We start from the raw sequence: 25,123 nt of genomic DNA on the forward strand, positions 1-25,123 counted from the left end.
ATTGTGGCCAATGGGGTGGGCGGAGTAAAACACCAGCAACAATTGCAAATACAGAGTGCCCCTTGATTTCTTTGCATATAATCATTCTATAGAGTCTCCTGAACATTTCCTACAATACATTCACCGCGGCGTGTAGAATAGTTTTTTTTTTTATAGGCCAATATGTATTTCATATCCATTGAGTTGCATTGTGGAAAAAGAGGGTGTGGAAATATTGTGTTGCTAGATGTAGCACACTGTTCCCCCTGATTAGACAGGTTTGTCTTACTCTACACATTCTCCTGGACATTTCCTACACTGCTTTCTCTGTGGAATATTCAATAGTTTATTAGTTATGAGGCAATATATATTCCATATTCTGTCATTGGCATTGTCTGAATTTTACCCTTGGAACGTGTTTTAACACCCACTTTTTATCGAAATTACTCTTAAATATGATCATATTTGAATTGTTGTCAATGTTTTGAGAGGTACATGTTCTCAAACAATTAATAAACTCAATTTATCTCAGTTTTTAAGTAATTCGTTGGTCTCTTTTATTTTGAAAAATTCCAGATTTTCGTGACCCGGAAGTGTTTCTTTAATGTTGCTCACAAGACGCTGATACAAGACGCAGATGATATTTGGTTTGTTCGATTTGCCGAAAACAGTGTAGATGAGAGAGCACAACATATTCAACAAAATGTTTTGCAGACAGTGTAATACGCGAAACATTTTTACAATGATGTAGGCTGAAACCTATGCAATTATTTGTTGTAACCGGACTATCTTTGTGAAGCAGCTATAAGCATGCCTAAATCAGGGAAGTCCTGCACTAACCGGACTTCCATAAGTAGCTACTTCGGTGAGTTAAGGACAAAGACTACCGCTGACAGTACTGCTAACTCCGGGATTGTCGATAACTTTGGAGAGCAGTGCGCTTGTCAGAAGTCAGGACCAGTTAAAAAGGTAAGGACAAAGACTGTGCGAGTGGTTTGTAGTTATAAGAACTGCTTTAAACTCAGACAGTAAGAGCTGTGATTCAATTACATCTGATTACATATCCTTTCCCCGCAAGGTAAAAAATAAACAAAATAAAATAATATTTATATCTTTATTGGTTTGAGCTGTCTTGAGCATGGGTCCCAGACAGCATTGGACTGGAAAATATATTCATAATAAATTCGCTTATCTTTACTGAACTGCTATTTACACTTTTCATTCCTTGTAAACAAACGTTATACTAGAAAAATTCAGGAGATTGTTTTTAATACTTCCAGGTTACCTAGATGTAATCGCTGTTGATACAATTGAGGGTTGAATGTTTACTTTGTACATCAACGTTTTTTCCCAGTTTTGTCTTAAGAAGCAATGGTAAGAGTAAAATAAAAATGGACTAATTATTAGCACTGATTATGCCATGAGAGGCTCAGCGAAGGTTCGATTTAATTTGCTATGGCCTCAGGCTAGCATTCCAGCTCTGCCACTAGGGTGACGGGTTGAAGCATTACATGCTGCGAAAACGCTATTTCGTGCTGAAACGCTGTTGTGCTATTCAAATAGCGAAGTGTATCATTTTCTTAGTCTTAGGCTTCTTGTAATGGTTTTCATTTTATCTAACAAACAGATTGATGATCAAATAAAGCAACAGTACAGGGAAGCAAAGACATACAACAGAAAGAGTTGGATCGCCCGAAGGTGGTACTATGCCATTAACTCACTAAGAATGGTGAGAACGAGACGTTGCCTGCAGAACCTATAACAACACAAAATTACCCCAGAATTCTTCCAAATTCTTCAATTAAAGGTAATTAGTTTTGACAAAATATTTATTAAACTAAATAATAAATACACTGGCTTACAGTTGCACTGTCATGAGTGTAGGTGGAGAAGGAGCCGGTTGCAGGAGTTTGAAAAAGAAATTACTTTTATTACTCAAGTTCAAATGCCATATTATAAACAAACTGAGCATGCCGTTATTAAAATATTGCCTTTTATTTTTCATAACCGGAAAACCAAATTGTGTTGTTAGTTTACTCCTCCCTCCCCATCTGAGCCCCTCCTTAGGTTCTTGGTACCAAATGTATATTGGAAACTGGAAAGTTCAGAGCCCAACTGGCTGGGGGTCACCACTGCATTTCCACTGGTGCTTTTACCCCGGAAAACAGGGCTACACCAGTGATTTATGGTAATTTTGGCTCTAGACTTTGCTGTTTCTACTATACCTTTAGTACCAAGGATGTAAAGGGATAGTTCGTCCAGAAATCATATTTCAGTGACAGTCCTCTTATCCCCAGTTGGTCCTTCAGGCATATAGTTCTTTTTTTTAACAATCCATTATTCAGCTCTGTCTCAGTCAGTATTTAGTGTTATTAGCATTGTACAAATTCATGAATGGAAATCATAGGTATTGCTGCATTGCAAGCAGAAAACTACTGTTGAAGCGTATGAATGTATTCTTGTTATGTAGAGTTTACAAAATAACATCTGTTTATCTGTACGCTGGAAGCCACGTTAAGTCAAAGCGCCACAGTAATCACCAAAGGGCTTACAGTACTCAGATGTGTATTCCAGGTTGCAATGTCTATAAAGTAAAGGTACAACCGGAAGTCCTTTGATATTGAGTGAGATGAGCTTGAGTTTCTAAGACCGGATCTATAACATCATGAACAACAGACTATCAAATGCTGCAATTAATAATTGAATTACTCTCTCCCTTGACGACCAGGTATGTGATCATTATTTCAACCCTTATATGAAACGGCTGATTTCTAACAGCATGTTGCTGCGACCGGGTGGATAATCTTACCGATTCAACTGAAGATCTACTGTTTCAAATGAGCTTCTGGGCTAATGAGCTAACTGCTAATTGGCTGACCGAAGGGGTTCTTGGTTTTGGATACAGATAGTGGCCCTCATTTATCATTCTTGCGTAGAAACGGGCGTATATGTTGGCGTAAGATTTTGCTTACACTCCTTTCATCGCCTGATTTATGAAACTGTGCGTACCTTTAAAATCCAGGTGTACGCAATACCTTCCCTTGATAAATGCCGCGGATGAAAACGATCGTCATTAGAATAACACGCCCCTATATATTCAAGTGTCCGCTTCCCCCACGCCCTCATTTTACGCCATGGACACACGGAAGACGGCAAAAAAGAGAAACTTCTCTGACGTGGAGATTGAGACGATCACCAGGGAGGTAGAAAGAAATAAAATTGTTTCATTTGGCAGTTTAAAAAGCGGAATAAAAGATGATGTGATGTGGAGTACCATTCATTCACATTAATAACTGCATGACAATTTGTAATATTCGTCTTATTATTTCATGATATTTATCAATGACGTTTATTGTTATTTAGAAGAAGAATATCGTTATTATTATTATTTCTATTATTGTCTAAAAGAAGAAGAATGTCATTTTTATTATTTTGTCAGTCTGAATTATATTTTGGTAAATCAAAGCCTTTTATTACTGAACCCAGTCCATGCGCAACTGCCGGGCCTAACCCTGAAACGTCATGTAAAGCGCACAGACTCGCATCTGAAGGAATACATGTAAGTCAAATGCTTTGGTAAAGTCACACAAATGAAACTTTGAAGTCCATGTTGCACAAAAATAAACTGAAGTTTGTAATTATGTTGTTGTTTTTTTTTTTACAGTAGGTCATAATATATCACATCTTTTAGTTTGTCAGTGCGTTAGTTTTTTCTTTTCTGCGCTGTTAAGGTTTCATTTCTCTCCGCCATGTCCATGTGCAATATTTTGTTGTCATCCATCCACCAAAGATCACTCCAAATATAACTATTAATACTGTTTTATTTTCAGTTTACATCTCTGCACTGGCATAACATCAGTGCACGAGGGAACTGCAGCAGGGGCTGAGTATACGGCTACACATTTTTTACTTGAGACAGGTCAAAATAAAAGTCCCGTCTTTTCACACATGCGCACAATTAACTCTTGCACAATTTTGGGTATACAACAGTCAGTATCATAATTAAACAACATAATATAACATAAATGATGAGAACATATAACTCAACATGCGCATTTCCGCACTAACTCAAAACGTGCGTACACACCTCCTGAGCTGGCGTAGGATTTGAGTGCCGTACGCCAACGTCCATATTGATAAATCTCAAAGTCACTGTGGTTTTGGGTGTACGCCAGGTGTACGCTGGAAATTTGGTGTACGCACTTTTGATAAATGAGGGCCAGTGAGTGGTAAAGATACGCCATATAACGAACTGTCAAGATTGCAAAAGCGTAGTCGAACAAGCCCTAGTACTTCCCCTGTCTAGGCCATGGTTTTTATTGTGCAGAATCTGTCTGTGGGTACAAACAGTCCGCCCTAGTTGAGTAGGGTGTGGACTGGTGTGTTGAAGCGTTGAACTTTACTTAATGTGACCATAGTATGACACTGTATTTTCCGTTTGAGGATTAGAGTGTAATATTGTATTTCATGTGATCATACAGTGACTTGAACAAGTAAAAATTATGACGTTCTACAGTTTTAACAGTACTGTAGAGAAAAAGAGGACTGCAGCCTCAGACGTGTAATATGGTTATATCCTTAACTGATATTGTAACAGAATTGATGAAATTGGAAAAGTGTCAGCAATAATCGAAATGGACAGAAAGTAAGTTTTACAGCTTAACAAGATGGATTCAGCGGAAGTTGTATATGGACAGATGGATAGAAAAGACAAAGAAAAGTTAAGAGAGAGGACAAGTGTTGTAAGGCAGGAAAGGAGTCAATCAAAATGGACGAAGATGCGTTTTGTTTGTCCAGCTGGCCGAACAACAACAGTCACACGTGCGCTTTCATAATCCTTGATTCAGAGTTCTTAATTGTTTATTTCCAAAAATGCATCATACCTACCCATTAAGTGAAGCTGGAACTTATCGTTAATAGCCAGGTTTATTTAATTGAATATTACATGTAGATTGAACAGCACTTTAATGGTTAATAGCATGTTTTAATAGGCATTCAAGAGAGCCTGTTTTGTCCTGTCATGCTTGAACATGTTTTAATTGGTTTTCAGGAAATAGGCTGTTTTCTTGTCCTTTGTCAATTTCACTATGTAATTTAGAGTCAAACGCATTCATTGCACTGTTTGCAATTGTTTTATTCCTTGAAGCCTCCACTAAGTGGGGGGGGGGGGGGTCTCACGACAATGTGGGTAGGTCTTTACCAGGCCCACCGCATGGTAATTTGCTTCTGTGTGCTGAGCTGTTAGCTAGTACACGTGGGTAAATCTAAACCGATTGATAAATTCAAAACTTGTACAATGATGATTTTCTAATCTGGTAAAATTCAAAACTTGTACAATGATGATTTTCTAATCTGGTAAAATATAGTCTCATGGTTTTCTTACAAAAGGTTAAAATATTGAGTTTTCCCTCTCCTTGTATAAAGTGGTAGAAGGAAGAATCCACATGGTGATAGTCTTTAACTTAAAGAAAATGTTCTGTGTCCCGTGAGTACTGAATTTGAATCCAATATAATCATAGCCAATAAAAAAGGGTAATACAGCCAAAGGAAGTTTATTACCCACAATAAAATTAGATTACCTATTTTAAATGCTGAATTGAGTTTGGTTAAATTATATAGTTTATTTTTGTTTTTGTTTACCAAATTTGAACTGATAATACTTAAAATTAAAGTTACAAAACCTGATTTTTAAGGTCTACCATTAATATACATTGATTTTAGAGATGTTATACATCTGTTTTCTGTCCAACTTCACCATTCTTGTGAGTTTTCTTAATTTCCACCCTAATGTTCAGTTGCTGTGTAGATACAACAACCATCTTTTTACAAACTGCAACGCTATTGGATGGGTAGGAAAGAAAATCCAATATAAGGCCATGGGCCCCAGAAAGGGGGGCAGACCCCCTAGAATTACTCCAAACAACCTTTGTCTTGAAATCATAGTAGCCTATTGCTAAGGGTTAAATTTGAGTGTTTAGACTGGTCTCATCTCTAGTCATTTCCTCATAATGAGCATGTTCAGTTTTGGGATGATCAAACAATAAGTGAAAACTAAATATATTTTCCTCTCAATAGCTTTAACATTGAAATGTATGGTTTTGAAAACAACTGATGTGAGGGCAGAGACCTAAAGTTATCCCCCATTGTGGTGATAGAACAATCTTAATGTCAATAGAACCACAGACGTGGTCAAAATATGTATAACAGTTGTGATTTAGGGTTTGGCTGACTATTTGGAATAAAAATGTATCAAAATTCCCTAAAATTTAGGAGGTTAATCAAGACATTATTTGTCACAAGGTAGTTTGGCCATTGTTTGTGAAAATGCTACATTTGGGTGCTGTAGATATGCTAATACAATCGCCCTGGTGGTTCACCAGGTAAACCACTACAACATGGGCTGGAATCTTCTCTCCTACAATTTGGTTGAGCAGCTTATCCCCTAGTGGGCAAACTGATTATTTGGGCAGGCGTGTGCCAAGAAACTACAGGAATTTCATAAATGCATTATAGCCAATTTTGCAGACCTGTGGGATGGTACTGAGGTAAAGTCTAATTTTAGAGCTGTTTGGCTATGTAAGGTGAACTTGTCAATAGCTTATATGGTTTATAATGCCCTCACACAAACGACTGTGTTGCACATTGATGTCTTTGATTGTGTTTGTGAATGTTCATGTTTTTAACATTTCCACTTTGTTTTTTGATGAATACAGTGTGCAGTGCTTTATCGAAGGGATTCTAGATCCATCCCTATGTTAGAAATCTGCGGTTACGTATAGTGGTAAAATAATGTAGAACCTGTATCAAATCGAGGGAGAGGTTTGCAAAGTTGTATTGGAAAATTGCAGCACAGATGTCGTTCAGTGAACATCTATCTTCTCACTGTAAAGATAGTTGCCAGCTAGCCTATACATTTAGGGTGTTTTTGCCTAGCACAGATCATGTTTCTAGAAGATAATCCCCATTTCAGATGGTCAATGTAAACATTCCACATTTCTGAGGGTTGGCAGAGTGCAACCTACAGAGAGATAATCTAAACACAGTTGTTTTCATTATCTCGGCACATTAACTTTCAATGAAACGTACATTCATATTGTCATAATACTGTGTGAATTCTTCATTATTAATGCTCAGATTCCACACCTATTAACAATACACTATTTTTCATGTCCATCCTGAAATTATGGCCAGTGCGGGTTCAGGATGGCGACTCCTGTGGCGACTTGATTGGAAACTAACTTAATTCCTTACAATCTAAGATTTTCCTAAATTAACTAATATGGTGATTTCATATGTATGAAGGTTTGTTTCCCGCGAAGCATTTGGGAAACTGTACAATGACAATCCCAATATTGGACTTTGACGTGTTTTGTTATTTTGCTTAATGATTGACATTATGCTGGCTGTCATGGTATGTTTGGATAGTGAATCCTTCCCTATTAAAGGTAGAATTGTTCCCTATTAAAGGTTGCATCTTTCCCTATATACAGTTGTGCTCAAAGGTTTGCATACCCTTGGAGAATTGGTAATATATGTACCATTTGTAAAGAAAATATGCGTGAGCAGGCAAAACGCATGTCTTTTTTTTCTTATGGGATTCACATTGTCGTGAGCCAGGGAGCTGGCTTGAAGAGCAGCTATGTACAGGCCAAATCTAGATACCTAGCAGACATTAGACATACATTTTGGTTAGTCACTTTAATGACTCACACGTTGGTATTTTAATGTGGGCGATGGCATATATGGCATTGCTGTGATATCTAGCCAAGTGTCATGAAACACATTAATGCTCTATCACTGGTGAATGATGCAGTAAACATGCACCTTATCCTACAACACCTTGATGATTCAGGAACCTATACAAGGGTCCTGTTTGTGGATTTGTGTATTTTACACCATCACACCATTTCTGTAACATGATTTTGTAGCTACAATGAGATTGTCAAAATGACATTGCGATATCATTTAAATTGTGGGGTGTGTTTGTTCTAAAGGCAAAATGGTAAATACATAACATCAGCCAGCCGGGAGTTCTAACCTACGATGTTGCACACAGGCACACAGACCAAATGCTTTTGAAAGATCCTTTTTACAAAGCAATCCAAAAGTTCTATAGCATTTTTATTTTGGGTACCCCAAACTATTTAACTGTAATGCATTACATATAGAAAGTAACCTACCCAATCCTGTGTTGCACAATGGATTATATTGTCTGTCATTTTCTTTCTCTTTTTTCTATATTATGTAGCAAAAGCATTACCCTGATGATAATGGGGGCCCACTATTGAAAAGAGCCAAGCTGTGCCGTAAGGGACAGGAAAAGGAGGACATATCCAGTCAGAGTGTCAAAGGTGGGTATGCATTTTCTGGAGTGCTCTTGGTAGAGCTTGTGTAAAAACATTTTTACAATTAAAACATTTATTAGCAATATTGTCATTAACACCATTCAAGATAAGCATGTTTTGTTGTCAGCATTCCAGCTGTAAAGGTTTGGAGGCAGAGAAACACACATGGAACAGTGTAGAAAATGATTTCATGTCACTGAATAATTTCACAGTAAATACTTGTGAACATACAGGTTACATTGATATGGAAGGCTAATACACCATCAGATGTAATTCATGTGATTCATTGTAACTTATGATTCACATATGTAATTATGTCGGTACAGTTCTGCCTTTTGCAACTGCAACTTTATGGCAACCCAGCATCACTTCTTCAAGCTCAGGGACTGCATATCCAAAAAAAAGAGTAGTTAATGAATTCAAATAGTTTTTCCAAAGAAACAGTACCCCTCTGTTTATAGTTTATTATAGTTTGAAGAGTTTTTCACAAATTATGAATTGCCAAAGAAATTCAGAATTGCCGTGATTGCAAATATATTCCTTCAGAGGATTTTGACCTTTTACTCTAAGATTTTAAAACAAACGGGGTGTCATGTGCTTGCAAACGTGGAAGCCCCAATATCTCCACCGTATGGTGGATTGACAATTACTTGCACTAGTTTATAGAACTTTGATTTATAGAACTTTTAGATGCCAAATATGAAAGAACATGATGATTGGTCATTTGGTGCCATAGGAGTTACCTTAAGTTTTTCTCACAAATTCTAAATGGCCAGAAAACATTAAGGAAACTACTTTAAAGAAATGCATTTTAATCTATTTAACACCTGGATAGTACGTGATTCCATTTGTTATTTCATAGTTTGAATGTCTTCAATATTAACCTGCAATCTTTGAATAAGTAGGTTTGTTCTAGGTTTCATGATATTGGAAATAACTGACATTGCGATATTTTGTTTTTCTGCAATATATATTGCGATGTCAAAAAACTGAGAATGTTCTTCAGAAAGAGCTTTGGCTATCAATCTGACAGTCTGTATCCTTCATTCTTCCCCAGTCCCATCCTCTGCATTTAGAATGTATGAAACTTATGAAAATGTTTATATTTCAGAACAGGTTGCTAGGTAATAATATGTAACTTCAATATTATAGCAATAGCAACAGTAGAATAGAATGCGCAATTGGGCATATCTTACCAACTGCAAGATGCAGTCTGTGGCCAAAGCACTGCAATCTGGTCCACATGGTGAAGGCGGCATTGTCCGTTGTTATACAGACTAGATGACTCTCATCTAGGCCCAAATCAGCTAAAGCTTCTCTCATCCCTGTTGCAATGTTCTCACTTTTATGTTTGCAAACAGTGACTTTTCAGGTGGAAGTCCTCATTAATAAAGTGTACAGTCAGACTTATGTTGGGCTCCGTTGTCTGGCTGGACCACAAGTCTGTTGTTGCTGTATAATATTCCACTTGTGACAGCTCTGTTTCAACCTGTCTTGCATTTCTCGTAAAGCTCTGGGATGGCAACTTGAGAAAAATAGTTGCGTGATGGCATTACATACCGCTTGTCAAGCAAACGTATGTTTTTAAAACCCTCTTTGGTAACCATGTTAATTGGTACCATGTCTTTGGAGGCATGAAATGTAATTGAATCTGTGATTTTCCCAGCCATTTGGAACCTTTCTTTTATGGTGTTTTTGCTTTGGTCTGCATTGAGATGCTTTGCACTCGTCATACGAAGATTTGTGGTTCCGCCTTAAATGGTCAAACAAATTGGTCGTGTTGCTTCATGTTCATGTTTTTGCAACCAATTTCTCTATTTCTGCCTTTTTTGCCTGTTCCTTGCTCATCATTTCGTCATGCGCAAGCAGAGCCTGAATGTCAACCACGTGCAGCAACGAACTCCGTGTTTAAAATAATAATAATTATTACAATAAACTGTGTAACTAATAACTCATAAATCTGAGAAAATTGTTTTATCAGACAGATATGCTACTTTTTCATTTGAAAAAATATATATATTGTTGACTGATATATGTTTACCTTACTAAATCCCACTTTCTGCGATGTGACTATTGCGGATGCGTACATCACAATGTCGATGCTGAAACCTTTGACTGGAGCTGGATATCTTCTGCTCATATATCAGATCTGAAAAAAAGCACTCACACTACTGTTTCTTAAGGCCCAGTAAAAGGTGGGTCTTCGGACATGTTGATATTTTCCTTTCTTTTACTGTTTTTCTTAGCCATATACATGCACTCCAATAATCTCATAGGTGTATCAATAAAATGGGTTACAGGTACTACACACACACATACATACCCTAGGGTGTAGGAGCCAGGGGGGACCGAGGGGACATGTCCCCCTAAATATTTGAAACGTGTTAAAATGTCCTCCTAAATTTATTTTGCGTAATACATTTATTTGGAAGAAATTACGATTTGGAACTTGTGATGTCCCCGTCGCAACTGACTCCGACATTCTTATTCATTCCTTCATGACGAGCAGTGTGTGTAGGCTTGCCAAGTGGATTACGGTCATTACAGGTTTTGTTTTCAAATAATACAATGTGTATAAACTACAATTTCATAGCTATAGAACCAACGAACAGGACAACTTGTAAGTTTTCTTCTAGCATCTTTTTTTTTAAAGATGTATTTAGCTAGCTATGTTTATTTTCAGGTTTTATCTAACACATTTTACAGTGGCTTGCTTGCTAGATAAAATTCAGGAGTTCCTGTGAAAAGTGATAGTCAATGATTTGAAAGAAAGAATGCCTGCTAAAATGTTTGGCACAATCTCTGTCTTAGTCTTCACTATAGGTTCTGCAAGTAGCTAGCTAAGAAATGGACGAGCCACCACCAGTCAAGAATGGAGTTTAAGTAGCTATGGTTCTTGGTAACAATCTCCACACCACAGCTGGCAATCTTTTTTCATCATTTTAGATGCTTTAGGTTATCTAGGTATAGCTGCTATATAACTATATTTAGTTTATGCTACATATAATTATGGCAGGAAATTGATCGACATGGGCAAAGAGGGAGAGAAAGAGGCCACAAACCAGTAGTTTCAAGGTTTATTTGTCAAATGCACCGAACAACATAGTGTCATACTGCATTATGAATTTCTTGTGACATGCAGTTTCTTGATAAAATATAAATATTTGACTAATTAGCATGCAATAACGTTAGTTAATATGGAAACAACAGTGAATACATGGTTTATTTATTTATTAGGAATTGGAAGGAATTTATTTACAGGTTGACGTAGTTACAGTTTGTATGTACATTGAGGTAGTAACCTAATTGTTTAATTCCTCACACTTGTGTAGATTATTTATAATGCATATAACCTAGTTAACATTACATGTGTAATATTTGGGAATAGGAGACTGTTATTGTTGCTTCCAAGTAACTAAACTCACCTCTAGAATGTTAACCAGGACCAGAGCACATCACTCCGGTTCTAAAATCTTTGCATTAGCTTCCAGTCAGTTACAGAATAGATTTTGAAGTGGAGCTTTTAGTTTATAAATCTCTGAATGGTTTAGGACCCAAATACATTTCTGATATGTTTGAGGAATATAAACCGAGCAGGGCTCTTAGATCCATGAACACAGGTCCGCTAGTAGAGCCCAAACTAAAGTCCAAACTAAACATGGAGAAGCTGTGTTTAGCAGTTATGCTGTACACAACTGGAATAAACTACCAGAAGATCTTAGAAGTACACCAAACGTATACATTTTTTTATCCAGGTTAAAACACTTCTCTTTTCACATGCCTATGACTGAGCTCTTAAACTTAACCGCATTGTTTAATCTTACAGCTTTTATAGCTTCCTCACGTTTTATTGTTTTATTCTATTTCTATTTTCTTATTCTATGTTTTATTATTATGCTCTATTTTATATTTCTTTTGTTGATTTCCTTTTGTTATTAAATGTATATTTTGCTATCTTTTACCAATCATAACGCAGGTTCTGGTACTACCAGAGGGATAACCTCTGTGTAAATGTAACAATCAAATCAATCAATCAAATTTATTTATAAAGCCCTTTTTACAACAGCAGTTGTCACGAAGTGCTTTACAGAGACACCCGGCCTTAAACCCCAAGGAGCAAATAACAGTAGTGTTGAATTTCAGTGGCTAGGAAAAACTCCCTAAGGTCGAATTTTAGGAAGAAACCTAGAGAGGACCCAGGCTCAGAGGGGTGACCAGTCCTCTTCTGGCTGTGCCGGGTGAGATATTAAGAGTCCAATTGGAATAATAAATACATTTCTCTGGGGTAAATCCAGAGTCTATTTGATTTTAGACTAGGTCAGAAGTATGACCAGGTGGACAAGGACAGGGACAGCAACGGGCCCCCCAAACCGGACAGGGCCCAACAGGCAGGAAATCAATCCAACCACATTGCCAGGCATCAACCAAAGGGACACCCACCAACCGCAACCCCCCTGAATGAGGGCCGAGTATTGCTAGCGGGGTACAGCCCAATTGCACAAGTGCGCAACAGATAGTCAACAACAAGCCAGTGACTCTTCCCCCGAAAGGCATTGGCGGGAGGGCATCTCAGTGGCGACGAGAGCCCACCTGGCAAGACAGCAAGGGTGGACAGTATCAAGCCTACTGGTCACCTTCACGCCCCCGGGCCAGGCTACACCAAATTATAAACCGTGCTGTAGAGATGAGTTTTTAGTAGACACTTGAAAGTTTGCACTGAGTTTGCATTTCTAACCTTAATTGGCAGATCATTCCACAGGAGTGGAGCTCTATGAGAAAAGGCCCTGCCGCCAACTGTTTGTTTAGAAATTCTAGGTACAATTAAAAGGCCTGCATCTTGCGATCTAAGGTTACGTGTAGGTATGTATGGCTGGATCATTTCAGCCAGGTAAGTAGGAGCAAGTCCATGTATTGATTTATAGGTTAAGAGTAAAACCTTAAACAGGCCCTAACCCTAACAGGCAGCCAATGTAAGGACGCAAGAACAGGAGTAATGTGTTCAAATTTTTTTGTTCTAGTTAGGATTCTAGCAGCCGTGTGCAGCACTAATTGAAGTTTATTTATTAATTTGTCTGGATAACCAGAGAGAAGAGCATTGCAGTAATCTAATCTAGAAGTAACGAAAGCATGGATTAATTTTTCTGCATCAGTTTTTGATAGAAAGTTTCAAATTTTTGCGATGTTTCGAAGATGAAAATAAGCAACTCTTGAGACATATTTTATATGTTCTTCAAAGGAGAGGTCAGGGTCAAGGGTAACGCCAAGGTTTTTTACAGTTTTTTGGGGTACGACCATGCAGCCGTCGAGGTTCACAGTGAGATCTGCTAGCAACGCTCTTTGTTTTTTGGGTCCTAAAATGAGCATTTCTGTTTTATTTGAGTTTAAGAGCAAGAAATTCTCTGTCATCCACTTCCTAATATCTGAAACGCATGCTTCCAAAATAGCTAATTTAGGGGCTTCTCCATGCTTCATTGAAATATATAACTGTGTGTCATCAGCATAACATTGAAAGTTAATATTGTGATTTCGGATTACATCGCCCAGAGGGAGCATGTATAGTGAGAACAATAATGGGCCCAGAACCGAGCCTTGAGGAACTCCAAAGCATACCTTTGACTTGTCAGAGGATATGCCATCCACACTAATGAACTGATATCTTTCAGATAAATAAGATTTAAACCAGGCTAGAACGTGTCCACATAGCCCAATATTGGTTTCCAGTCTCTCTAAGAGAAGGGAGTGATCAATAGTGTCAAAAGCAGCACTAAGATCAAGAAGCAACAGGACGGATGCGGAACCTTTGTCTGAGGCCATTAGAAGGTCATTTGTTACCTTCACGAGTGCAGTCTCAGTACTACGATGGGATCTAAAACCGGACTGGAATATTTCATAAATGTTTTTTGTCTTTAGGAAGGCATTCAGTTGTTGGGAAACACATTTTTCTAAGATTTTTCAGAGGAACGGGAGGTTCGATATTGGCCTATAATTGTTTAATAGATTTTTTTAGAAGAGGCTTAATTTCCGCAATTTTTAGTGAGTTTGGTACGCATCCGGAGGAAAGGGAGCAATTTATTATGTTCAGCATTGGCTGACCTAGCACAGGAAATAGCTCCTTAAGTAAATTTGCTGGAATCGGGTCTAGCTGAGAGTTTGTGGGTTTAGAACTCATTACAAATGTAGTAAATGTATCGAGCGATACGGTATCAAAAAATTCAAGTGTCCCCATTGACACCTGGTCTGGGAGGTTCAGGAAATGTTTTGGACAACTGAGATTTTGAGGACCATAACTATTTAAGGAGTCAGTTATTTTCTAATGGTGACGATCTTGTATTCATTACAACTAAAGTGAAGACCCACTTCACTTGCTAAGCTTTGCTTTTTTGTTAACTTTGCAACTGTATCAAAGATACATTTTGGATTGTTTTTGTTCACCTCAATCAGGTTGGAGAAATAAGCTGATCGTGCAGACGTGAGTGATTTTCGGTATTGTACTGTACTGTCTATCCAGGCTAGTCTAAATACTTCCATCTTGGTGGAGCGCCACTTTCGCTCCAATTTTCTGGAGGCTTGCTTAAGTGCTGTAGTATTGTCAGTGTACCAGGGAGCAAGTTTCTTGTTGCGTATTTCTTTAGTTTTTAGTGGTGCAACTATGTCTAATGTATTTCGCAGTATTGAGTTTAGATCCTCGATTTGATCGTTTACAGATTTATTTACTCTGTCGTTAATGAGCGAACTAGTAAGAATATCAAGGAATTTATTTGTAGTCCGAGAATTTATAGTACGGCTTTTGAAACTCGTAAGTGGATTTCTTGTTTTAACGGTAAATGTAATAAGATAGTGATCCGATAATCCAGGATTTTGGGGGTAAATTATTTCTCGTGACAGGACTAAATCTAAGGTATGATTTTGGCAATGTGTTGGACCTGAGACATGTTGGATGAAACCCATTGAGTCAATTATGGCTTCAAAGGCTTTTTGAAGAGGATCATTGGAGTTTTCCATATGAATATTGAAATCGCCAAAAATTAGAATACTATCTGCCATGACTACAAGGTTAGACAAGAATTCTGGAAACCCATTGAGGAACAATGTGTATGGCCCGGGGGGCCTATAAATAGTAGCTATGTAAAATGATTTATCGGCCTGGTTAACTTTCATGAGTAAAACTTCGAAAGAATGAAACTCTGGAATATTTATGACAGTAAATATAAGTTTATATTTACTGTCATAAATATTAGCGACACCCCCTCCTTTTCGGGATGCATGAGGGATATGATCACTAGTATAGCCAGGAGGAGAGGCCTCATTTAAGGCAGTGAATTCATTAGGCTTTAGCCACATTTCACATAAACCAATAGCATCTAGTTTATGATCAGAGATTAATTCATTTACTGCAACTGCCTTTGGAGCAAGAGATCTAATATTTAGGAGTCCCATTTTGAGATGCGAAGTGATACAATTATTTTTATTTTTGACCGAGGTGGAGGAAGGCTTTATCTTAATAAGATTGTTTTTGTTAGCACTACCTTGTTTAACTTTTCTCAGCCTGTAACGAGTCACAGTGGCAATAGGTAAAGCTGTACTAACTACTCTGGCTATGCTATTGACAGACTTCACTATGCTAGCAGGCTGGCTAACAGCCTGCAGCCTGACCTGCACCCTATCTCATGTTAAAGCTATAGGAGTGAGACTCCTGTCAATGTTCCTAGATAAAAGAAGAGCACCACTCCAGCTAGGATGGAGTCCGTCGCTCCTCAGCAGATCAGGCCTGGCCCTATTTCTGGGAGAGTCCCAAAAAGAAAGCCAGTTATCTACAAACTCTACCTCCTGCGACGGGCAGAACTCCGTTTTCAGCCAGCGATTGAGTTGCGCAAGTCTGCTGTAGAGCTCGTCACCACCCCTTGCTGGGAGGGGGCCAGAGACAATTACTCGATGCCGACATCTTTCTAGCTAATTTACACGCTGATACTATGTTCTGCTTCGTAACCTCTGACTGTTTCATCCTAACATCGTTGGTGCCAACGTGGATAACAATATCTCCGTACTCTCTATACTTGCCAGTTTTAGACTTCGCTAGCACCAACCCCAGATTTGCGGCTACGTCGGTGGCTCTGCCCCCCGGTAAACAATGTACGATCGCCGGCTGATTCTTTAGTCTAATACTTCGTGTAATGGAATCGCCAATGACTAAAGTTTTCAGTTTTTCAAGGCCACCGGTAGAACAATTTGCGGATGAAAGATAATGCAAGTTCTTTTGCTGCTGTTTTGACATCGACGAAGGGTATTTTCTCACAAATGGACTGACGAGTTTATCCAAACGCTGGAGCGCGAGGATTGAGATACCGGGGTGGTACAGTAAACCATACCATACCATACCATCTTCTTCCGCTTATCCGGGGCCGGGTCGCGGGGGCAGCAGTCTAAGTAGGGATGCCCAGACTTCCCTCTCCCCAGACACTTCCTCTAGCTCTTCCGGGGGGACATTGAGGCGTTCCCAGGCCAGCCGGGAGACATAGTCCCTCCAGCGTGTCCTAGGTCTTCCCCGGGGTCTCCTCCCGGTGGGACAGGACCGGAACACCTTCCCAGGAAGGCGTTCCGGAGGCATCCAAAAAAGATGCCCAAGCCACCTCAGCTGACCCCTCTCGATGTGGAGGAGCAGCGGCTCTACTCTGAGCTCCTCCCGGGTGACCGAGCTTCTCACCCTATCTCTAAGGGATCGCCCGGCCACCCTGCGGAGAAAGCTCATTTCGGCCGCCTGTATCCGGGATCTTGTCCTTTCGGTCATGACCCAAAGCTCATGACCATAGGTGAGAGTAGGAACGTAGATTGACTGGTAAATCGAGAGCTTCGCCTTGCGGCTCAGCTCTTTCTTCACCACGACAGACCGATATATCGACTGCATTACTGCAGAAGCTGCACCAATCCGTCTGTCAATCTCCCGTTCCATCCTTCCCTCACTCGTGAACAAGACCCCTAGATACTTAAACTCCTCCACTTGAGGCAGGCAGTCTCCACCAACCTGAAGTGGGCAAGCCACCCTTTTCCGACTGAGGACCATGGCCTCGGATTTGGAGGTACTGATTTTCATCCCCACCGCTTCACACTCTGCTGCATACCGTCCCAGCGCATGCTGAAGGTCCTGGTTAGAAGGGGCCAACACGACAACATCATCTGCAAAGAGCAGAGACGAAATTGTGTGGTCCCCAAAGCTGACACCCTCCGGCCCCTGGCTGCGCCTAGAAATTCTGTCCATAAAAATTACGAACAGAACCGGTGACAAAGGGCAGCCCTGCCGGAGTCCAACATGCACTGGGAACAAGTCTGACTTACTGCCGGCAATGCGGACCAAGCTCCTGCTTCGGTTGTACAGGGACCTGACAGCCCTTAGCAAAGGGCCCAGGACCCAATATTCCTCAAGCACCCTCCACAAGATGCCGCGAATGCCTTCTCCAAATCCACAAAACACATGTGGATTGGTTGGGCAAACTCCCATGAACCCTCCAACACCCCGTAGAGGGTATAGAGCTGGTCCAGTGTTCCACGGCCCGGACGAAAACCACACTGTTCCTCCTGAATCCGAGGTTCTACTATCGGCCGTATTCTCCTCTCCAGAACCCTGGCATAGACTTTCCCGGGGAGGCTGAGAAGTGTGATCCCCCTATAGTTGGAACACACCCTCCGGTCCCCCTTCTTAAAAAGAGGGACCACCACCCCGGTCTGCCATCCCAGAGGCACTGTCCCCGACCGCCACGCGATGTTGCACAGGCGTGTCAACCAAGACAGCCCCACAACATCCAGAGACTTGAGGTACTCAGGGCGGATCTCATCCACCCCAGGTGCCTTGCCACCGAGGAGTTTCTTGACCACCTCAGTGACTTCAGCCCGGGTGATGGACGAGACCACCTCTGAGCCCTCATCCTCTGCTTCCTCAATGGAAGAAGTGACAGCGGGATTGAGGAGATCCTCGAAGTATTCCTTCCACCGCCCGACGACATCCTCAGTTGAGGTCAACAGCTGCCCACCTCTACTGTAAACAGCGTTGGTAGGGCACTGTTTCCCTCTCCTGAGGCGCCGGATGGTTTGCCAGAATCTCTTTGAGGCCAGCCGATAGTCCTTCTCCATGGCCTCACCGAACTCCTCCCAGGCCCGAGTTTTTGCCTCCACAACCACCCGGGCTGCAGCCCGCTTGGCCTGTTGGTACCCGTCAGCTGCGTCAGGAGTCCCACAAGCAAACCAGGCCTGATAGGACTCCTTCTTCAGCTTGACGGCATCCCTTACTTCCGTGGTCCACCACCGGGTTCGGGGATTGCCGCCTCGACAGGCACCGGAGACCTTACGGCCACAGCTCCGAGCGGCCGCTTCGACAATGGCGGTGGAGAACATGGTCCACTCGGACTCAATATCTCCAGCCTCCCTCGGGATCCAGTCGAAGCTCTGCCGGAGGTGGGAGTTAAAGATCTCTCTGGCAGGAGTCTCGGCCAGACGTTCCCAGCAGACCCTTACAGTACGCTTGGGCCTGCCTAGTCTGTCCAGCTTTCTCCCCCGCCATCGGATCCAACTCACCACCAGGTGGTGATCAGTTGACAGCTCCGCCCCTCTCTTCACCCGAGTGTCCAAGACATACGACCGCAGGTCAGATGAGACGACAACAATGTCGATCATCGACCTGCGGCCTAGGGTGTCCTGGTGCCACGTGCTTGAACATGGTGTTCGTTATGGACAAACTGTGACTAGCACAGAAGTCCAATAACTGAACACCACTCGGGTTCAGATCAGCGGGGCCGTTCCTCCCAATCACGCCCCTCCAGGTGTCACTGTCGTTGCCCACGTGGGCGTTGAAGTCCCCCAGTAGAACAATAGAGTCCCCAGTCGGAGCACTTTCCAGCACCCCTCCCAGAGACTCCAAGAAGATCGGGTACTCTGCACTGCCGTTCGGCCCGTAGGCACAAACAACAGTGAGAGACCTATCCCCGACCCGTAGGCGCAGGGAAACAACCCTCTCGTTCACCGGGGTAAACTCCAACACATGGCGGGAGAGCTGGGGAGCTATAAGCAAACCCACACCAGCCCGCCGCCTCTCACCATGGGCAACTCCAGAGTGGTGAAGAGTCCATCCTCTCTCAAGGAGTGTGGTTCCAGAGCCCAAGCCGTGCGTAGAGGTGATCCCGACTACCTCTAATCGGAACCTCTCAACCTCACGCACTAACTCAGGCTCCTTCCCCGCCAGCGAGGTGACATTCCACGTCCCTAGAGCTAGTGTCCAGAGATCGGGTTGTCTAGGCCCCTGCCTTCGACTGCCGCCCGATCCTCTTCGCACCGGCCCCTTATGGTCCCTCCTGTGGGTGGTGAGCCCACGGGTGGGCGGCCCTACGTCGCCCATGGGGGAAGGCCCGGCCACCAGGCGCTCGCATACGAGCCCCAACCCCGGGCCTGGCTTCAGGGTGGGGCCCCGGCTGCGCCATACCGGGCGACGTCACGGTACTCATAATTTTTTTCATCATTAAGGGGGGTTTGAACCGCTCTTAGTCTGACCCGTTGCCTAAGACCTGTTTGCCTTGGGAGACCCTACCAGGGGCATATAGCCCCAGACAACATAGCTCCTAGGGTCACTCGGGTACTCAAACCCCTCCACCACGTTAAGGTGGCAGTTCTTGGAGGGGGGTACAGTAAACAGTTATGGTAACTGTAATTCATTGAGAGTGAATATGAAACGCGTGTACAGACATGGCATAAATGTCCCCCTGCATAGAGCCAAGTATGCCATTGATGCAATAATTATCTCACATAGGGACTGACGGGTTCATCCTAGCATTGGAATGCAAGGATTGAGATACAAGGGTGTTGAAGTTCATGCAGTCCCCCTGGAGACAGCTGAGCTAGAGAATTGTAACAATCTGACGGTTTTAATTCCGTAGCATTGTATTTATTTTTTTTAACTGTAAAGCACAATGAATTGCTTCCATGTATGAATTGTGCTATATAAATAAACAAAAGGTTTTGGGGTTGTAATCAGTCAGGCAAGGAGAGAGTGGAACCACATGGTTTTTGACCTCTCTTGCTATTTTCTCTATTATAAATGATTCTGAAATTGACAACGTTTGTACTAATTACTAATAGTTGCACTACATCGACTGGTCCCGTGGTTTTCTTACGTGGATTTGGATTAGGGGAATCTTTAGAGCATCAAGCTAAGGCTTCATTCATTGGAAACCTACATTATTAGTCAAAAAACCTGCCCTGCACTAATTAATGGAATTTGGAATGGCCTGACTCGCAATGGAGTACTGAAGAAGGAAAACTGGGCACTTAACCACAGTGGTTTTGGGAAGAAAAGACAACTAGCTGTAAGTCGCATCTACTTTGCTATGCCACGCATTTCTAATTAAGCTAGCCAGAGGACGGCAGTTCTGCAGGTGCGTGCCACACAGTTGTAGGTTAACCAAAATTGAAGAAAACATTCTTCTGGCAATGGGAGGAATGGATGAAGGAGGTCATGAAATGCACTGAGCAGGCAGAAGAGTGTGGTAGACAAGTGACTCCCACAAATAGGAGGTCCACATCATCAAAATCCATGACTAAACATCCAAGTAGACCCGGATCAAAATGTGGAAGCATGTTATCGTCATCCTCAATCAGAATAATATCAGAAATGGAGACTGCATCATTAAAGGCCAAGGCTGCAGCTTTAAGGGATATGTTAGCCATTGAAAAGGAAGAAGCAGATTGGCATGAAGGGAAAATATTCAGGGAGGCTTGACTGCAAGTGGATGAAAAACAGCAAGAGTTTGAGGCCAAACCAAGAGTAGAAGCTGCCTTAAAGGCTTGAAAAGGAGATGCATGCAATGCAAACTGCTCTTGCCGAGCCGGATGCAAAAATAGTTTTGCTCAAATATGAGTACACGCAGGCAAAGACGAACATCACTGAAGATGAACAGGTTGGTGACACAAAGGGGAACACTCCCTTTCAACCACCAGCACTGCATGCCTCACCTACACTGACACTCAATTTTAAACATGGTGCTCAGTCAGCAACACCTCAAGGTGCATTGCCTGTACCGAGCATGGGATTCAATGACGGACCAGTGCTTGATAGTCTATGCAAGGCCGTCTCTCAGCAAGCCAACATCACAGAATACCTTGTGAAAAATCACAAAGCATAATTAATTCCCGATCTCACCATCCCATCATAAAAGGGTCAAGCGCTTGAATGTAAATCTTTTATTAGATCCATTGAACATGGAGTTGATGGTCGCACTGATGACAATCGTGATCGCCTACAATTTTGGCTGCAGTACACAACCGCACAAATTTATTTAAGAGCTGCATCCACTTGGAACCTTCAGCTGGTTATGCTAAAGCAGAACAAATGCTAAAAGAGTTTCTTGGTGATGACTACAAGATACCAGAAGCCTACATAAAAGCGGCCTTGGATTGGCAGACAATCAAGACTGAAGATGGTGCTGCGCTACAGTCCTTTGCATTATTCCTTACATGTTGCTCCAACACAATGACAGATACATGTCATGCAATAAAATGCTAATTAATTACTTAAAAATCATACAATGTGATTTTCTGGATTTTTTTTTAGATTCCGTCACTCACAGTTGAAGAGTACCTATGATAAAAATTACAGACTTCTACATGCTTTGTAAGTGGGAAACACTGGCGATTTAGCAGGTTATCTCCCCACTGTATTAGCTACATGGACAACACAGCTAACATAAAGGCACTGACTAACAAGCTACCATACATACTCAAAGAAACATGGTGAAAGTCTACCTGCGACTTACAAGAAAAATTTGAAGGCAAGAGTGAAGTTCAAGGATTTTGTTGACTTTGTCAACAAACAAGTTAGGTATGTATTGCCCCTGCTCTATGGAAACATAAAATAAACTACCAGAAGCACGAGAGACTCAATCCGACAGAAACCAAAGCCACATTATGCAGAGACACTCAAACCAAAGAAAGTATTCACCACAGCTGTTGCTCCCCCTGGAACCGAAAACAAAGTCAAGACGGAAATTGTCAAATAAGCAACAACAAAAACACAAACTGTCTTAGTGGATGCAAACTGCCAGCCTTGTTTATTTCAAAGGGGAACAACACACCCTTACAGGTTGCAGGAATGTTAAGAGCAAGCGACACAAAGAGAAAATAGACTTCTTTAGAAGCAAAGGTCTGTGTTTTGCATGTTTGAAACACGGTCGCAAACACGGTAGCAGCTGCAAAGAGAGAGCTCAATGTCAAGAATGTTCTCGATTGCACCCTACCCTATTGCACATGAACACTTAAAGAATTGCAAGAGGAAATGGCAAAGGAAGGTTGTGAACAACAATCCATATCTAGTGCTATTGTCAGGACTCCACCCTCCTGAGCTGTTTGTCTGTCATTACATCTCCCAGAGTACCAGTCTCCTTGTTCCCGGCACTCCACGAAGGCACCCGTAATCACCACTGATCCTGAGCACCTGCACCAGTCTACACACCTGGGGGGCTGATTGCCACTCTCCCTATAAATAGAAGTCTGCTTCCAGTCCCTGCCGAATTATTGTACAGCCACGTAATTATTACAGTGTTCTTTACCTAATTAAGCAAGCTGTCCTATTCCCCGAGTATCCTATTTTTATTTTCTGCTCACCGTGTTTTTCCCCCCGTTCGTTTCCAGCCCCTTGTTCCGAGACCCGTCCTGTACCTCCCTCCCAACCACCTTTCTGCCTTCCCGTTATCGACCTTCGCCTGGACTGACTCCCCGCTCTGTTGACCGAACCCTGCCTGACCTTCTGACCATTCTTGCCTCCCGGACGTCGTACCACTGCTACCCACTATCCACCCTCCCACAATACATTCATACCCACCTATGTAATTCTTACATATCTCCACTATCATCTCAGACTACTACGATAAACATCATCATTGTCCTCTTACCCCGGTGTCTGTATCTGCTTCTGGATCTTACCTCTGTCCTGAGTCCCGGGAGTCGTGACAGCTATTGTACAAACTATGGATACCTTTGGCGTCACTGGGGCTGGTAAGGAAGATTGTGCTGTTTCGATTATTCCAGTGTGTGTCAAGGCTCAAAAGGGAACCAGGGCAGTGACAACATACGCATTTTTGGATCCAGGTAGCTCAGCCACTTTTTCTGCAGAGTCACAGATAAACCAACTCAGCATGAAGAAACGCAATACAAGCATCTTGTTGCAAACAATGAGAAATGTATTTCTCTTTAACACATTGCACATACACATTGCATTGTGAATGGACTGGAAATCAGTAGCCTGGATGAAAACCTATTTATTCAACTGCCAGAGGTGTATTCACAGATAACCATTCCTTTTACCAAAGATAATAAGAATCAGAATCAGCTTTATTTGCCAGGTATGTGTACACATATGAGGAATTTGACTCTGGATTATACAGGCTCATGATGTGCTTACTCATAAAAATAACTTAAACAAAGGACACTCAACAAGAGTCGCCAACTGCAATATACCGAACACATAATAAATCCAAACAATAACATAGTAAGACTGATGAGACAATATTGCAATGAGCAGGGTATAAAGGGTGCTGGAATTAAATATTTTTGTACAGGTATTATTATTTACAATGACGGTGGATGTAATCAATATATATCTAGTGTAATGAAGCAGAGTGCAAACGATGCTGGAATGAATGAATAAATAAATAAATTGCAGATGTAATGTACATGAGGTAGGTGGATATGATAAATACAGTATATATACTGTATGAACAGCACTGAATTACAGAATGACAAAAAAAAAATAGTAGACAGGTGGGTTGTTATACAGGGATTGTGCCTGGCCCTTTTACTGACTCCTGGATGGAGGGCAGGTTGGTACCAATTATCTTATTTTAGTCTGTTCCTTTCCAGTTTTGTGGCCAAACCAAACAGTGATGGATGTGCAGAGAACAGAATGGATGATGGCTGTGTAAAAGTGGATCAATAACTTCATAGACTGGTTAAGCTTCTTAAGCTGGCACAGGAAGTACATCCTCTGCTGTGCCTTTTTAATGATGCTGTCTGTGTTGGGCTCCCACTTTAGATCCTGGGAGATAATATCCCCCGCCAAGAGGATGTTAACAGTTGGCCTCACCCAAAGGAGGTGAAACTTCCTGCTATCCAAGAAGAGATCGGATTACTCATAGGAGCAAACGTGATAGGCAGCGTGGATGATGGACCATGAGAATAATATTAGGCTGGTCGGTAAACGGACCACACAGAGGTGGAAATGATATAATGGCGACCGACAAATTGACAGAAGTTACTGCAAATCGAATCTCAGCAGTCAAGCTGGAAGTGCTCTGGCAACTGCAGTTCAAGCAAGAATTTCCTGATGCTGGACAAAACGAAGACCTCAATGTCCAAGGACGATCACAAGTTCATTAACATGGTGTCTCAATCCTCAAATGGTGTCTCAATCCTGAGCAACAGCTGGAAGTTGCTCAGCTCAGTTCCTGAAGAGGAAAGAGCGCAAGGGTTTAAACATTTGGATTTGGATGAAGACAGCTGACTGATGGAGAGCGCATTGGGAATTCAGTGCAGTGCAGACCTGAGATCCACTTTTTCCAACACTTAACAACGTTGTCTGGTAGGTCTTCGTCCCTTCTTCTTGAACTTAAACTGATCTGATTTGACACACCACTGAATTCCCAATGCGCTCAGTCTTCGCACAGCTACACCACTTTGCTGACGTGAAGGAAGATGCCTACGGAACAACAAGCTACTCATTGCTGCGCACTGCAACTGGTGAAGCTCAATCCACTCTGATGATTGCAAAG

At 41.7% G+C, this 25,123-nt stretch overlaps 1 protein-coding gene across 8 annotated transcripts in view; it reads left to right on the forward strand.

Moving 5' to 3' along the window:
* The first annotated feature begins 604 nt into the window (after positions 1-604).
* The window catches only part of msh3 (mutS homolog 3 (E. coli)), a 231,921-nt gene continuing 207,402 nt past the window's right edge, over positions 605-25,123 (forward strand). For 7 of the 8 annotated variants that reach the window (XR_004576708.1, XM_034296469.1, XM_034296470.1 and 4 more), the window contains exons 1-3: positions 605-948; positions 1,607-1,708; positions 8,228-8,330. Coding sequence is in view for 7 of the 8 variants with exons in the window: in XM_034296469.1 (XP_034152360.1) it covers positions 790-948; positions 1,607-1,708; positions 8,228-8,330 (364 nt within the window). In the remaining variant the exon portion in view is untranslated. The remainder of the gene's footprint in view (positions 949-1,606; positions 1,709-8,227; positions 8,331-25,123) is intronic. The other variant, XM_034296471.1, reaches the window with a different exon arrangement.

This window comes from Esox lucius, chromosome 13 (genome assembly GCF_011004845.1).
Source record: "Esox lucius isolate fEsoLuc1 chromosome 13, fEsoLuc1.pri, whole genome shotgun sequence".
Lineage (NCBI taxonomy): Eukaryota > Metazoa > Chordata > Actinopteri > Esociformes > Esocidae > Esox > Esox lucius.